The 14248-nt window shown below is 33.5% G+C and overlaps 1 protein-coding gene across 1 annotated transcript; it reads right to left on the reverse strand.

Moving 5' to 3' along the window:
- Positions 1-7678: 7678 nt before the first annotated feature.
- LOC128225659 (uncharacterized) lies at positions 7679-10114 on the reverse strand. The gene is made up of 6 exons (XM_052935571.1): positions 9991-10114; positions 9531-9640; positions 9144-9210; positions 8566-8760; positions 8211-8329; positions 7679-7774 (listed from the first exon to the last, which is right to left on the reverse strand). The coding sequence occupies exons 1-6, from the start codon at positions 10112-10114 to the stop codon at positions 7679-7681; spliced, it is 711 nt and encodes a 236-aa protein (XP_052791531.1).
- Positions 10115-14248: the final 4134 nt, after the last annotated feature.

Consider the following 14248-nt stretch of genomic DNA (forward strand, 5'->3'; position numbering starts at 1 on the left):
TGGAATGATATTCGATCACCGGCTCCATTTGCCTATAAGGTTATTTTATACTGTAAAATGCAGCGAAAAATGCCTAAAACTGGGGTATGCATGATCGAAGATATCTCAGCATCCCTGCACGTGACGAGGCTGGGACCAATTTTGCCATTTAGGGGACTCTAAACCCTACAAGAAGCACCCCGGGGTGTGCCTGGGATGATATTTGGTCACCGGTAACTAACGCGTCAAAGTATGCCAATTTTCGCGACTGTTCGTACCTGTAAACGCGCTCCCATATAGCTTGTAAGGGGGAGCTAATCTCGAAGATATCTCTGTAACCAAAAATGGTATGAGGTCCGTTAAGGTCTTAAAATTTAGGGCTCTCGATTCCCTACAAGAAGCACTGGTCGGGGTGCCTGGAATGATATTCGATCACCGGCTCCATTTGCCTATAAAGTTATTTTATACTGTAAAATGCAGCGAAAAATGCCTAAAACTGGGGTATGCATGATCGAAGATATCTCAGCATCCCTGCACGTGACGAGGCTGGGACCAATTTTGCCATTTAGGGGACTCTAAACCCTACAAGAAGCATCCCAGGGTGTGCCTGGGATGATATTTGGTCACCGGTAACTAACGCGTCAAAGTATGCCAATTTTCGCGACTGTTCGTACCTGTAAACGCGCTCCCATATAGCTTGTAAGGGGGAGCTAATCTCGAAGATATCTCTGTAACCAAAAATGGTATGAGGTCCGTTAAGGTCTTAAAATTTAGGGCTCTCGATTCCCTACAAGAAGCACTGGTCGGGGTGCCTGGAATGATATTCGATCACCGGCTCCATTTGCCTATAAGGTTATTTTATACTGTAAAATGCAGCGAAAAATGCCTAAAACTGGGGTATGCATGATCGAAGATATCTCAGCATCCCTGCACGTGACGAGGCTGGGACCAATTTTGCCATTTAGGGGACTCTAAACCCTACAAGAAGCACCCCAGGGTGTGCCTGGGATGATATTTGCTCACCGGTAACTAACGCGTCAAAGTATGCCAATTTTCGCGACTGTTCGTACCTGTAAACGCGCTCCCATATAGCTTGTAAGGGGGAGCTAATCTCGAAGATATCTCTGTAACCAAAAATGGTATGAGGTCCGTTAAGGTCTTAAAATTTAGGGCTCTCGATTCCCTACAAGAAGCACTGGTCGGGGTGCCTGGAATGATATTCGATCACCGGCTCCATTTGCCTATAAGGTTATTTTATACTGTAAAATGCAGCGAAAAATGCCTAAAACTGGGGTATGCATGATCGAAGATATCTCAGCATCCCTGCACGTGACGAGGCTGGGACCAATTTTGCCATTTAGGGGACTCTAAACCCTACAAGAAGCACCCCGGGGTGTGCCTGGGATGATATTTGGTCACCGGTAACTAACGCGTCAAAGTATGCCAATTTTCGCGACTGTTCGTACCTGTAAACGCGCTCCCATATAGCTTGTAAGGGGGAGCTAATCTCGAAGATATCTCTAACGTCATTGCGTTATGGACTCTTGTTTTAAACACGATGGAAAAGCTTATAATCTAATTTTGCCTATTTCCTGATTTATGACCGGCCAAAATCATTAGCTTCCAGTTTGAAAATAGTATGTGTTCTCATTTTTTTATGTCATTCGTATGCTTTGTTCAAGTTGGTTGTTTTACTGTGATCACTTTAAAACATTTCATAAATATTTTCAGTGAATCAGCTGATTTTGCAGTGTTCGTTTAAAAAATGTTTTGTAATTAATCTGAAATGTTCAGAATTGTTTTCTTCTAAATATGTGAATACTGTGTTAAACTTTAAATCTTGCCATGAAATAAGTATCATGTATTCCCATTTCAATTTGTTTAAATCTTGCCATGAAATAAGTATCATGTATTCCAATTTCAATTTGTCTGTATTACTATATCATAATCCTAAAAGATCCTCTACAACTAAACTTTATGCAAAAATGTTGTTTATACATTGTTGTAATTTCCTGCTGACAGCATTTATTCCTGTATTGTATATAATCTGATAAATGCCCAAGATTGCCAAAAACATTGCTAACTGCTGATCTTTGATAAATGGGGATGCTTTTAATCTATATCTTTATTATTTATTTTTCAGACAAAGAACAGAAAGAAAGGTTCTCATAACATAGAAAGTAAAGAAATAATGAAGTTCACACTACAGTTGACAATCTGGATGGGTTTCCTTTGTTATTTGAACATGATTTATTTTAACTTACATAACAAGTATGCACTACAATAATGAATATCTATATTAATAGTAATGATTTTCCATTAAACATGGATATGGAAAAAATATTTTTTGACAATGCAAGATAAGATAAATCCAGACATAGTCAGAGTCTTCAGTTAACTTGGATGTGTTCTATTTGTTTCATCCACAAACTTGAAATTTGTCTTGTAACTACGTGTATTTTTATGAGGTTAACTGTTGAGTAATCAACCTTTATCATAACATTTTCTTATTTGGGGATAGTATGTATTTATGTTGACACTATGTGTACCTTCATTCTCTTCATTTTTCTGTACAAAACAAGACCAAATGTGTCATTTTAGTTTAACCATTTTAAACTGTATTTATTCTACTCTTTATTGAATACCCATTCGTATATTATCAAACATTTTAACAAATTTAAATGTGTTGTTATTTTGATTATATTGTATTGATGTCATAGGGTACATGTACATGTCCATTCCTAGCCTTCAAGAAAAAACAGATATATTCTTTGTTGTAAAATGTGTTCTTTATGCATATACATATAGAGTGGCTACAGAGAACTCAACATTTTTCTTACAAAATAACTAAGGGTTTCCCTGCATGTGATTGCTACATTCAGTGTACCTCATGTTATATAATACATTGTATAAGATCAATAAAACAGATTAAGAACCAAAGCTGTTGCTAAATACTTTTTAAAAGCTGTATATGTACAAGACAATACTGAGACTGTATAGACACCAATGTTTGTCCTATCTTGAAGATGTATAGATTCCAATGATTGCCTTGAGTTTAGGCTGTATAGATTCCAATGTTTGTCTTAAGTTGAGGCTGTATATATTCCAATGTTTGTCTTCAGTTGAGGCTGTATATATTCCAATGTATGTCTTCAGTTGAGGCTGTATATATTCCAATGTATGTCTTCAGTTGAGGCTGTATAGATTCCAATGTTTGTCTTAAGCTGAGGCTATATAGATTATAATGTTTGTCTTCAGTTGAGGCTGTATATATTATAATGTTTGCTTCAGTTAAGGCTGTATAGATTCCAATGTTCATCTTAAGTTGAGGCTGTATAGATTCTAATGTTTGCTTTCAGTTAAGGCTGTATAGATTCTAATGTTTGTCTTAGGCTGAGGCTGTATAGATTCTAATGATTGTCTTCAGTTGAGGCTGTATATATTCTAATGTTTGCTTTCAGTTGAGGCTGTTCAGTTGAGGCTGTGTAGATTCTAATGTTTGTCTTCAGTTGAGGCTGTATAGATTCTAATGTTTGTCTTAAGCTGAGGCTGTATAGATTCTAATGTTTGTCTTCAGTTGAGGCTGTATATATTATAATGTTTGCTTTCAGTTAAGGCTGTATAGATTCCAATGTTCATCTTAAGTTGAGGCTGTATAGATTCTAATGTCTGCTTTCAGTTAAGGCTGTATAGATTCTAATGCTTATTTTAAGTTGAGGCTGTATATATTCCAATGTTTGTCTTAAGCTGAGGCTGAATAGATTCTAATGTTTGCCTTCAGTTGAGGCTGTTCAGTTGAGGCTGTATATATTCTAATGTTTGTCTTCAGTTGCGGCTGTATAGATTTTAATGTTTGTCTTAAGTTGAGGCTGTATAGATTCTAATGTTTGCTTTCAGTTAAGGCTGTATAGATTCCAATGTTTATCTTAAGTTGAGGCTGTATAGATTCCAATGCTTGTCTTCAGTTGAGGCTGTATAGATTTCAATGTTTGCCTTCAGTTGAGGCTGTATAGATTCTAATGTTTGCTTTCAGTTGAAGCTGTATAGATTCCAATGTTTATCTTAAGTTGAGTCTGTGTAGATTCTAATGTTTGCTTTCAGTTAAGGCTCTATAGAATTTAATGATTATCTTAAGTTGAGGCTGTATAGATTCCAATGTTTGTCTTAAGCTGAGGCTGTATAGATTCTAATGTTTGTCTTCAGTTGAGGCTGTATAGATTCTAATGTTTGTCTTAAGTTGAGGCTGTATAGATTCTAATGTTTGTCTTCAGTTGAGGCTGTTCAGTTGAGGCTGTATAGATTCTAATGTTTGTCTTCAGTTGAGGCTGTTCAGTTGAGGCTGTATAGATTCCAATGTTTGTATTAGGCTGAGGCTGTATAGATTCGAATGTTCGTCTTCAGTTGAGGCTGTTCAGTTGAGGCTGTATAGATTCTAATGTTTGTCTTCAGTTGAGGCTGTATAACGTTCAATGTTTGTCCAGGCTGTACTGAATCCAAGATCTCTCAAATATGAAACTGTTTAGATTCCAATATCTGTCTTAATATGAAGCTGTATACATTCCAATGTTAGTGCTACGTTTGAGTTGAAAAGACTCCATTGTCTGTCCTATGGTGTAGCTGTATAGATTCCAATGTAGATCGAACTTTGAAACAGTGAGATATAATTGTTTATTTCCTTGCAAAGTATTTAGTTTACTTAAAATTGTCATCTTTTGTCTTAATTATTATCTGAAATCTCAAAAAATGTGGATAAAGAAATGTTCATATATTTTACGACATTTCAATGGGGGTGTATAGATTGCAGTAGTCAGACCGTGAGCGTGTATAGAATATAACGTCGACCGACTGATTATTTGTGTGCTAATATTGACAAAAGACGAAGACGAACAACATTGGCCGTGATCAATTCATATATAAGTGCATCGATGGATGAACGTGTTTTGGTATCAACGAAACGTTCTGTTTAAAGGACATGTTATAATGCCAACCTTTAGTTGCCTATTAACATCAAGCACCATGAGAACAGGTAATTGAAATTCGGATAAACAAACATTCGGATATCATGATCTTGAAATAGAAGTACGGTGACATATTTTACCATAGCATGGCAATTGTCTTAAAAATGTTCATGTCAGAATTACTATAATTATAGTGTATGTCAATGAAATGTCCGTCACTGTTAAACTGTCCCCATGGTATGTGTCTTTACAATGAACATTTTAGAAATAAAGTCCTGAAGTTTTAAGCTGATATCTTTAAAATTGACTGATTGAGGACAAATTTCGCAATACCACTATTTGTTATAAAATGGCGAAAACAATGAAGGAAATGGAAACATAAGTAAATACAACTACCTTGATTTTAAGAGTTTGTATTCCATTAAAATAGAATGCAACACTTTTTATTTCTGTGGAAACATTATCATAACAGTAGGGATTTTTTGGCGATTTTAATTGCCGGTATTCGGTCATGTTCCCAATGGCAAAAAGTATCTTTTTTTCCCAATTTCCCAATAAAAATTCCCAATCAGAAGTTCCGAAAATTTGGATTTTTTGTTTTAAAAGGACGATGAAATATAAACAAAACAGTTATTTCCCTTATAGGCAAGCGTCTATTCACGAAGACATATAATGTGAGTATAATATCCGGGTCCTGGTACTGTAGTAATATAATATCCGGTTCCCGATACCTTAGAAGGCCGTCTTTGCCAAATTCCTTGTCTATGTTAATGTTTTACTTTTACGTCTAGTTTATTTGAATAATAAAAAATAAATCTTTTTTTATTACGATAACTATATTGTTCTTTAAATAGAGTTATAACCCCTAGAGTTTTTGACTGGCAAAACGTTTTTGCATACTAAAAATACCTGAAGCCGGGAAATACACTCTACCGATAGATAGCGTCTAGATTGAATTTGATCACTTCCTTAAAAATTTGTTGAGTTACCAAAGTTTAAGTAGACTTGTTTTGCTTAAAATTCTTACAGTCATTACAACATTGTAAAAAACAATTAAAGCGTGTTTATTTTAATTGTTTTGAAATTAATAACAGTTAAGGAGTTTGGTCATGCATAAGCAAACATAATTGTAGCATGAAAATGCATGATTTGAAGTGTTACTGTAATTTTTCCATCAAATGTAAAGTGAAACTAGTCGTTTTTTTATATCATCACAAAAATCGTAAGTGAGTAATGGTTTTTACAAAGATATGATACATATATAATACTACAATGAATAGTACCAACAGTTCAACATATTTATTTGCAACATATTTATATGCAAAGACTCATATGCACACCTCAGTTAACACCATACAGATATAAACCCCTTTTTTGGTATTATTTATTGTAATATTAGATATATTATATCCTTTGTTACATTTTTGTTGAAATTCCCAATTTTGCCAAAATGACACGAAAATTCCCAATCCCACGGGTATAGGTCATATTCCCAAAATACCCCCCAAAAAACCTGTAACATCAATAACATCATTAATGGAGAGTGTAACACTACATGTACATTTCAAAAAAACGGTTGCCATGACTACAATTTTTTCACGAGAAATTTATTCACTTAAACGCAAAACAGCTCAAATACATAAAATCACATTTGAATTTGATAGTTTATATTTGCAGGAAATATTTCAGAACAGCATTAAATTTTCAGCCAGCTATGTAGTTAAATATAATGTTTACAGCAATAATCAATAGACCCTGTAAAGAAAATCTGCCACTTTTCTTAAACACGGTTAATTGATCAAAAGTAGTGAGCTTATCCTTGTATTAATCAAAACACAAACATATTATTTCAAAACAAGCAATTATTTAAAAGATAAGAAGACATGTTATATTTGTTTGCCATAGCAACTTACTTATACCTAGAATAGTTCATTTTTATGCTCATTTCATTATTTTGATGTTGTGAGATGACACAGAATGAAATGTATTTACAAGGAAAGCATTGACACATGCCTTATTTGACAAAATTGAGAACAAACATATGCATGCAAGGAACATTGAAACTATATTAATGCAAACTATTAAGTAATAACATGTAGACTTATAATGTGAACTTGAATATTATACTGCAGTCATGTATGGAAAATATGAGTTCCATCATACTTTACTTATAGATGGCCAACTGTTCAATGATATTGAAATACATGTTACTTTTGGTTGCCATGGAAACCATATATTCCTAAAATCATAAATATATTATCAATGTAACACAAAGAAATATATTCTTTGAATGAAAATGAAAACATAAAACTTCAACTTATACATGCCGATCTGTTCATAGCAAGACACAAACTGTAACTTTTGCTGAAACACACACAGAAAGTGTTCTCAATAAAGTTACCTATTTCAACTTTTGTTTTTTGGCCTTTGAATAGGCTTCTTTTGCAACTAATGGCAAAGAGCATGTTGTGTTTTTAGCATGATTTGATCTGCAAAAGTCTCTTACCCGGTATTACATCATGCAAGTACCATTGCCTTTCAGCATTAATTCCCTCACCAAAGATCTGCTCTGGCAGAACACCAATATCCACTTGGCAGGTTTTCAGTATGTTAATTTTCTCCTCAGGGGCTTCAACAAACTTCCTTTCTCTTACAATCCCAGGCTCGTTAGAAGACACCTCAGATGAATGGTATTTCGAAATGTTCTTCAATGGTTTGAACATGCCTTTGAAAAAGGTGCTTCAGTCATAGAACAACACTGGTTTGCTGTTGCCATCAACAATATGGGGGATGTTGTGGCCATTACGGGATGACATTGCTACTGTGGAAGCCACCTCCTGTTTTGAAAAAAAAGCATTACATGATGAATGAATTTCAGGCAGAACTGATCCAATATGACATATTATATTTACACTTTAGACGAGTTATTGTGTTATTGCTCTATGGTGATTATACTGAGCAGTACTCTTGCACAATGAAATGCCTACATGAAGTTTATAACATCAGTTAATTTATCAATTACCTATTATATATAAATATACATGATAATCAATGAACTTATTTCATATAATTATCAATTTAATATAAAACAAGTCAAATATTATTATTTTCAATCTTAACTATGAAAAATCCCATTTTCTTCATGCCACTTCTTATTAGTTTATAACTGTATTAAAAAGAAGGAAATCAATAAATCTTGAAACATGTGTAAGTAATTTATGTCTATAATTGTTTTAAAATATTGATGTGGTAAAAATATAACTTCCTGAATACCTCAACTGTCTCTGCATCCATGTGTCTCCATCTGTTTTTCCAAACTCCAAAATGCCAATCGCATGAAAATTTGGTGTGGCCGGCTAGCATCAGTGAGTCCTGGATTGTCTTATGCCCTCCTGGAATAGAATAGTTAATTGTTAATAAGATCTCTTTATTTCAAATTAAACACTGAATTTTATCTGTTGTTTATTTTTTAAGTACAACAAATTGAAAGCTTTTAAAGGTATACATCTGTTCCAATTATCTATAGTGTTACTGTAAACCTTTTGAGATAGTTAAAAAGCAATAACATAATTTAGTTTACATCATGAAACATATTTTATTTTTTCCACTAAAACACAACAACTCTCACCCGCCAATGTTCTCAACATAGCATAACCAAGAACTGCATTATTTTTGTTCTGTCCTTGGCAATTGTCAAAGTGGAACTGGGCATGTTCCTCACCCAGGCCGTAGTTTTTAAGGTAATGGTGGAGGTAGCTGACTACTGTGTTTGCTCCTTTGCCTGGGGCAACACCCTCATCACCAAGGTAAAACACTTGTTTCTCTGAAAATGTGTATCCGTCTTATCACTATTCTTAATCATCACCATCATCAGCAACAGATGCAAAATTTAACAGCACCAGCATTCAACATTAAAACAAAAAACATTTAAAACATTTCTCATAACATATACCAAATAAATGTTCATATACACATCCAATTCCAGATTTTGATATGTACATGATGGCTTTTGACCAATGGAAATGTTACATTCTTAATCAGTTTATTTGAAAACATTTATTGCTAAGAAGTGCTCCTTCAATTCTCAATTATTAACATTTGACATCAGGACATCTTATAATGACAGAGAACATTTTGCAATTTTATACTGTAAAAAAGTGAATTCAGATTTATATATAAGTAGTGAGTCATAATGAATAAGCTTACCAGATCCTTCACAGCAAACTCCAAATACCTCACATCTCCTGGCAGTTTTGAAATACAGGGGTCTATCCTGTAATAGATAAAAGCTTGACAACATAAATTTGACAACAGTATTTGGTAATTAGAACAAGCATTTTATTCTAACGATTCAATTTCTTAATCATGTAAAAATAATTCTAACATAAACACTTTACATTCAATAAATACACTATGAAGCCATTTCAGTTGAAACATACATTTACTGTAGCAAACCTAAGGCACTCACAAGTATGTTACATCATGCAAATTACTGCACAATAAATCCTTTAAAAAAGATGATCTCTTGCAATAAATTGATAACTTCAGTAAAAAAATCAATTTCCTTGTACTTGATATAAAAAATTAACTAACCTGTTGGCTATGGTGTGGAATATGGACCTGCTGTGCAAAGTCCCAGCTGTAGTGGACGGTTGCATCTAAGGAACATGATACTGCACCTAAAATATATATTTTCACAATTTATATTGATGGCCTAGAAGGAAATATATATAAGTAATACAAAATGATCTGATGGGTATCTTTTCATTCTGTTACAGAATTTTATCCATGTTTTGAATATTTATACGCTCAAGGTTTACATGTATATACAAGCATAACAGGCATGAAAAAAAGCTTCGGTAAAATGTAAAAGTCACTATTATTGATGCAGAAGGACATTCTAAAAATTGACAACTCAATATCCAGCATGTTAGTTAAAATAAATCAATAGAATTTAACATATTATATTTTAATTTTTAGACTAGAAAATCTTGAAGCATGACATAAGACAGCTAATACTATAGCGCATAGAAATTTATTAACCAAAACACACCTTCAACTGTAATGTTTTCACTACATGTAACTTTAGAGTCATCACTCTGCATTCTATATTGCTCCCTCTGATCATGATGTCTAGCACTTTTAACAAGACTTTCATATTCATCAAGAAGTGTCATTTTATCATCTTCAGAAAGGGCACCACTTTGTGAAATATTACAAGAAAAGGTTTGGCATCTAAAACACAAGTCTATTTTTGGTTTCGCAAAGACAATATGTGGGCAAATCTCCCTCCATACTCTGGTAAAAGTACTAAGACTTACACTTCTTGCACCATCTATTTTTTCATATTCCACATGAATGTCTGCTTGTGACTTATCAGATGGCAACAACAGCACTTTGTTATTGCGGTGGTTTGGAAGTTTTACGGAAAGGGGCATTGCATTGTCAGATGCATAGCAGATGAGGAACTTTCTTATGTTTTCTCTTACCTCAAATGTGATAGCATTATGAGGTAGTCTTTTGGTATTACCATGTGTCCTAGCAATTAATCCATCATTGTCAAGAGACCGACCAATTCGTTTTAGTTTCTCCTTTCCGATGTTGTATGCAAAACAGAATACTTCACGGCAAACTTCAACTCTCTTAACATAAAACTTCTGTCTGGGCCTAACCCTCGCCTTTAGTATGTTTACTACTGTCAGTTTGTTGGCCATTATTTCTGTGGCACAATATGGCTGATTTAATAACAAGATCAAGTTCATCTGTCTGCATACCAGCTGAATACATACGTAAGTCAGAAATATCATTACCATCCACAACTTGACTGCATGGTTTGCCATAGAGGTTTTTACATTTGCAGGTCTGAGCAAAGAAATCATCAGTTTTATTTCTCTGTCTTAAATCCTCTTCAGAGGGTTCTAAATCATGGTCAAAACTTTCACACTGAACAGTCTCTGTATTACATTCATCATCATCTGATTCATCACCCCTCTAAGGTCTCTACAGAGGTATATGTAAGAAAAACACGGCCCTAGTATCAAACTTTTTTAATTCTTTGCCACTTTTATGAATTTTGGTATCATTGTAAAGAAGAAACAACCAGCTTTCAGAAAATGTTTTTGGTTTTTAATTTCTAGTTTAAAACATTATGCTTATATTATCTTAAAGTCACCTTTATGGAGTGTAAGCACTTCGATTTTGTAAATACTTTGAAAAAATAATGTCAAAATAGTTGATTGACAAAACGATAATTGCTCAGAAAACGTGTTGTTTTTTAATCTCGCTTTATCTCGGTAACGTGATTAACCTCAACAGGACTCATTTTCGCTGACGACGTCACATCTATGTATATGTCTAAGGGCCACGCGATCACAGGGCGTACTTCGAATGATTGAGAAATAGCTTGGTAGAGCCCGTGTGCCTCCTTGTTTTCAGTCCCTGCTGACAGACACCGTTCAGGTCAGCTTTAGAGTATTTGAGGTTGGCTGATGCAGTTTTTTCAACCCAGAGCCTAGTTCAAGTTTTCCATTCCTTTATTTTGGAATGATTTTCCTTTCAAATCAGAGATAATTAATAACATAAATCCAATTGCAAATTCAGTATGATTTAAGTTTATTTCATGTATAGTCATACGAAATCTTCATATGTGGCAGGACTATTTAGAAGTCCTTTGTTATGCCACTGTGGCTGTGTTTATGCCACTTTGAATAATTTAGGTGTTTCCTAATTGAAAGTCTAAAGTCAATTCCTGAATCACCCCCAAAATTCTCTATAAGGACCCATTTACAAAAGGTCCTCAGTAAAAAAGAAAATAGTACCGGTAGGACAGGACATAATTAAACTTATCAAATAAAAAGTCCTCAAGCAACATATAGAAAGGGCCCTATGGACAATTACAATATAATTATGCAAATAAGACAAGTAAGTAAGACTTGTTAATTTTTTAACTCTAAAAGGTGTTGGATAGCTTACTGCACCCTACAATGAAAGCTGATCAAAAATCAATTTTAAACAATTGCGAATGTTGTAGAGATTCTACGTAAAGTACATGTCAGGATAACTAATAACTATATTATATGTTAATGTCTGTCCCTACTAAGTCACCCCATCAAGGCGTGTGTCTTTGCGTCATGTTAATGTCAGAATAACTTTTACTGTAGACTAGTGTATGTTAATGTTATGTCCATCCCTGAATACCCTACAAGAGTATTGTCTGGCTTTTCAAACTTCAAAAGAAACTAATTTATTAATCATACAAAAAACATTAAAACTGCAATTCAAGAGTATTCTTAAAGTAATATCAAAATATCCTTCTATACAAAAAAAACACCAACAACTGAATTATTTAACAATTAGCAATTTTGGCCAAATGAAGAATTATACATTTAAAATATTCACAAATAATTTCACATAAATTTTCCTTACGATATTTATATTTTTATTTTATTTCCTTATTTGCTATTAGCTTAAGATATATATTATTTATTAATTATTATAATTAATCTGTAAAATGCTACATTTTGCTTTAAATATTTTATACCATTCAAGGATATTAACTTGTTGCATGAAATTTATGTTCATTTTTAATTGACTAAATTGATAGCAAACTGACCTTGTAATATCAGGGTATTATTTAGGTCATAACTAAAAAATCACATTTTGATAAAAAAATAGGAAGGAAAAATCAAATTCAGATGGGTAGAAACAAAGATTTCTTTAGGCCTTCTTATGTCAATGTTGTCATGTCAGTGATAAAAAAATCACAAGCCCTGCAATTGTAAAGTGCATTCTGGGCAGCGGGACCAAATTCTTGATTTATAGTATGGCTTGTTAGTTACGATGAAGTGACATATTTATGTATAACGGTGAAAACATAGAAGTAGTGGACAATTACAATTACTTAGGGCTTGTTATGAGCTCTGGGGGTTCCTTTCGTAAAGGAATCGATAATATTGCGAGTAGAGCATTGAAATTAATTATGTCACTTTTGAATATGACAATTGACAATATTACCAAAAAATATCACATTTGATTTATAAGATTCTTATGATTCATCGATCCTTAATTATTGTGCAGAATTGTGGTGATTTTCTACGGTTGATAGCCTAGAGACATACATTGTAAATTCCTAAAAAAGACACTTAATGTGAAATTGACCACAAATTGACCACAAATAACCTGGCTTTATACGGTAAGACGGGACGTTTCCCTTAATTTGTTATTAGGAAAGTCAGAATTGTAAAATATTGGTTTAACCTTACGAATTGTTACACCTCTAACCATTTACTGTACACTATGTACATTTATTACTGTTATAGATATAGTCATGCAAGCAGCCTGTTATAAATATGAAATATTAGATTTTGGCCTTAAACTCATTTAAAAAAGAGTGTTTTGATGTAGGATTTAAAATATTGAATTTGACTATATAAATGTAGCTTTGTAGCAAATTCTTATGATTTAAGTTACTGTGTATTCCTTATGCTGACATAAAGCTCTCCATTATAAGTAACACTTCTAAACCTCGAATAAATGGAGTGTATAAGGGGGCTTATTGGGGGTAATTGTGACAATTAGGTTAATCTTCCAATTAAGGGGGTTTATTGGGGTAAATAGTGACAATTAGGTTAATCTTTCAAGTGGTGGTTAGGGGGTATATATAATCTGTGACATTCTAAACTTCAGCATGAAATGTTAACTTTTTATATAGTAATGGTAGGCGCGATTCCGTGCATGTGTGCGTGCGTGCGTGCATGCATGCATGCGTGCGTGCGTGCGTGCGTGCGTGTGTACGTTCGTCCGTCCCACATTCATTTGTTTGCATCTCCTCTCACATTTCTCATGCGATTTCATACAAAGTCATACATTTAAAAAAAGATATTTGATAGATAAAATAAAATCGAAAGATGTCCAAACAGTTACTTTCGTCAGCAATTTGTTTCGCGCGAAAGCAAATGTTCGAATATTCTGCTTCAATATCAAGAAAACGCTTGTAAAACAGGACATCATTATTTTCTGATAAAAGGTAAGTTATGATTAATTGCAAATTGTTATCATTAAACATGTGCGACCCCTTTAATATCAAATTATACTTTTAAGCAACATTGACTGGTTTAAAAGGGATGAGTTTTGTTTTGATAAAGGGGCAGTTACTACCCTTGATTTTAAAAATAGTTCTAAAAATTGACATTTTCACTTCTTTGTTTGCTGTGAAAATATATAGTTTATATTTTAACCATTGTTTTATTACTGATAAAATTCGATACTTCATAAAAAGCATGAAAGAAAGTGTAATGTTTGATGTTTTTTGT

This window comes from Mya arenaria, chromosome 3, assembly GCF_026914265.1.
Source record: "Mya arenaria isolate MELC-2E11 chromosome 3, ASM2691426v1".
In the NCBI taxonomy this organism is placed as follows: Eukaryota; Metazoa; Mollusca; class Bivalvia; order Myida; family Myidae; genus Mya; species Mya arenaria.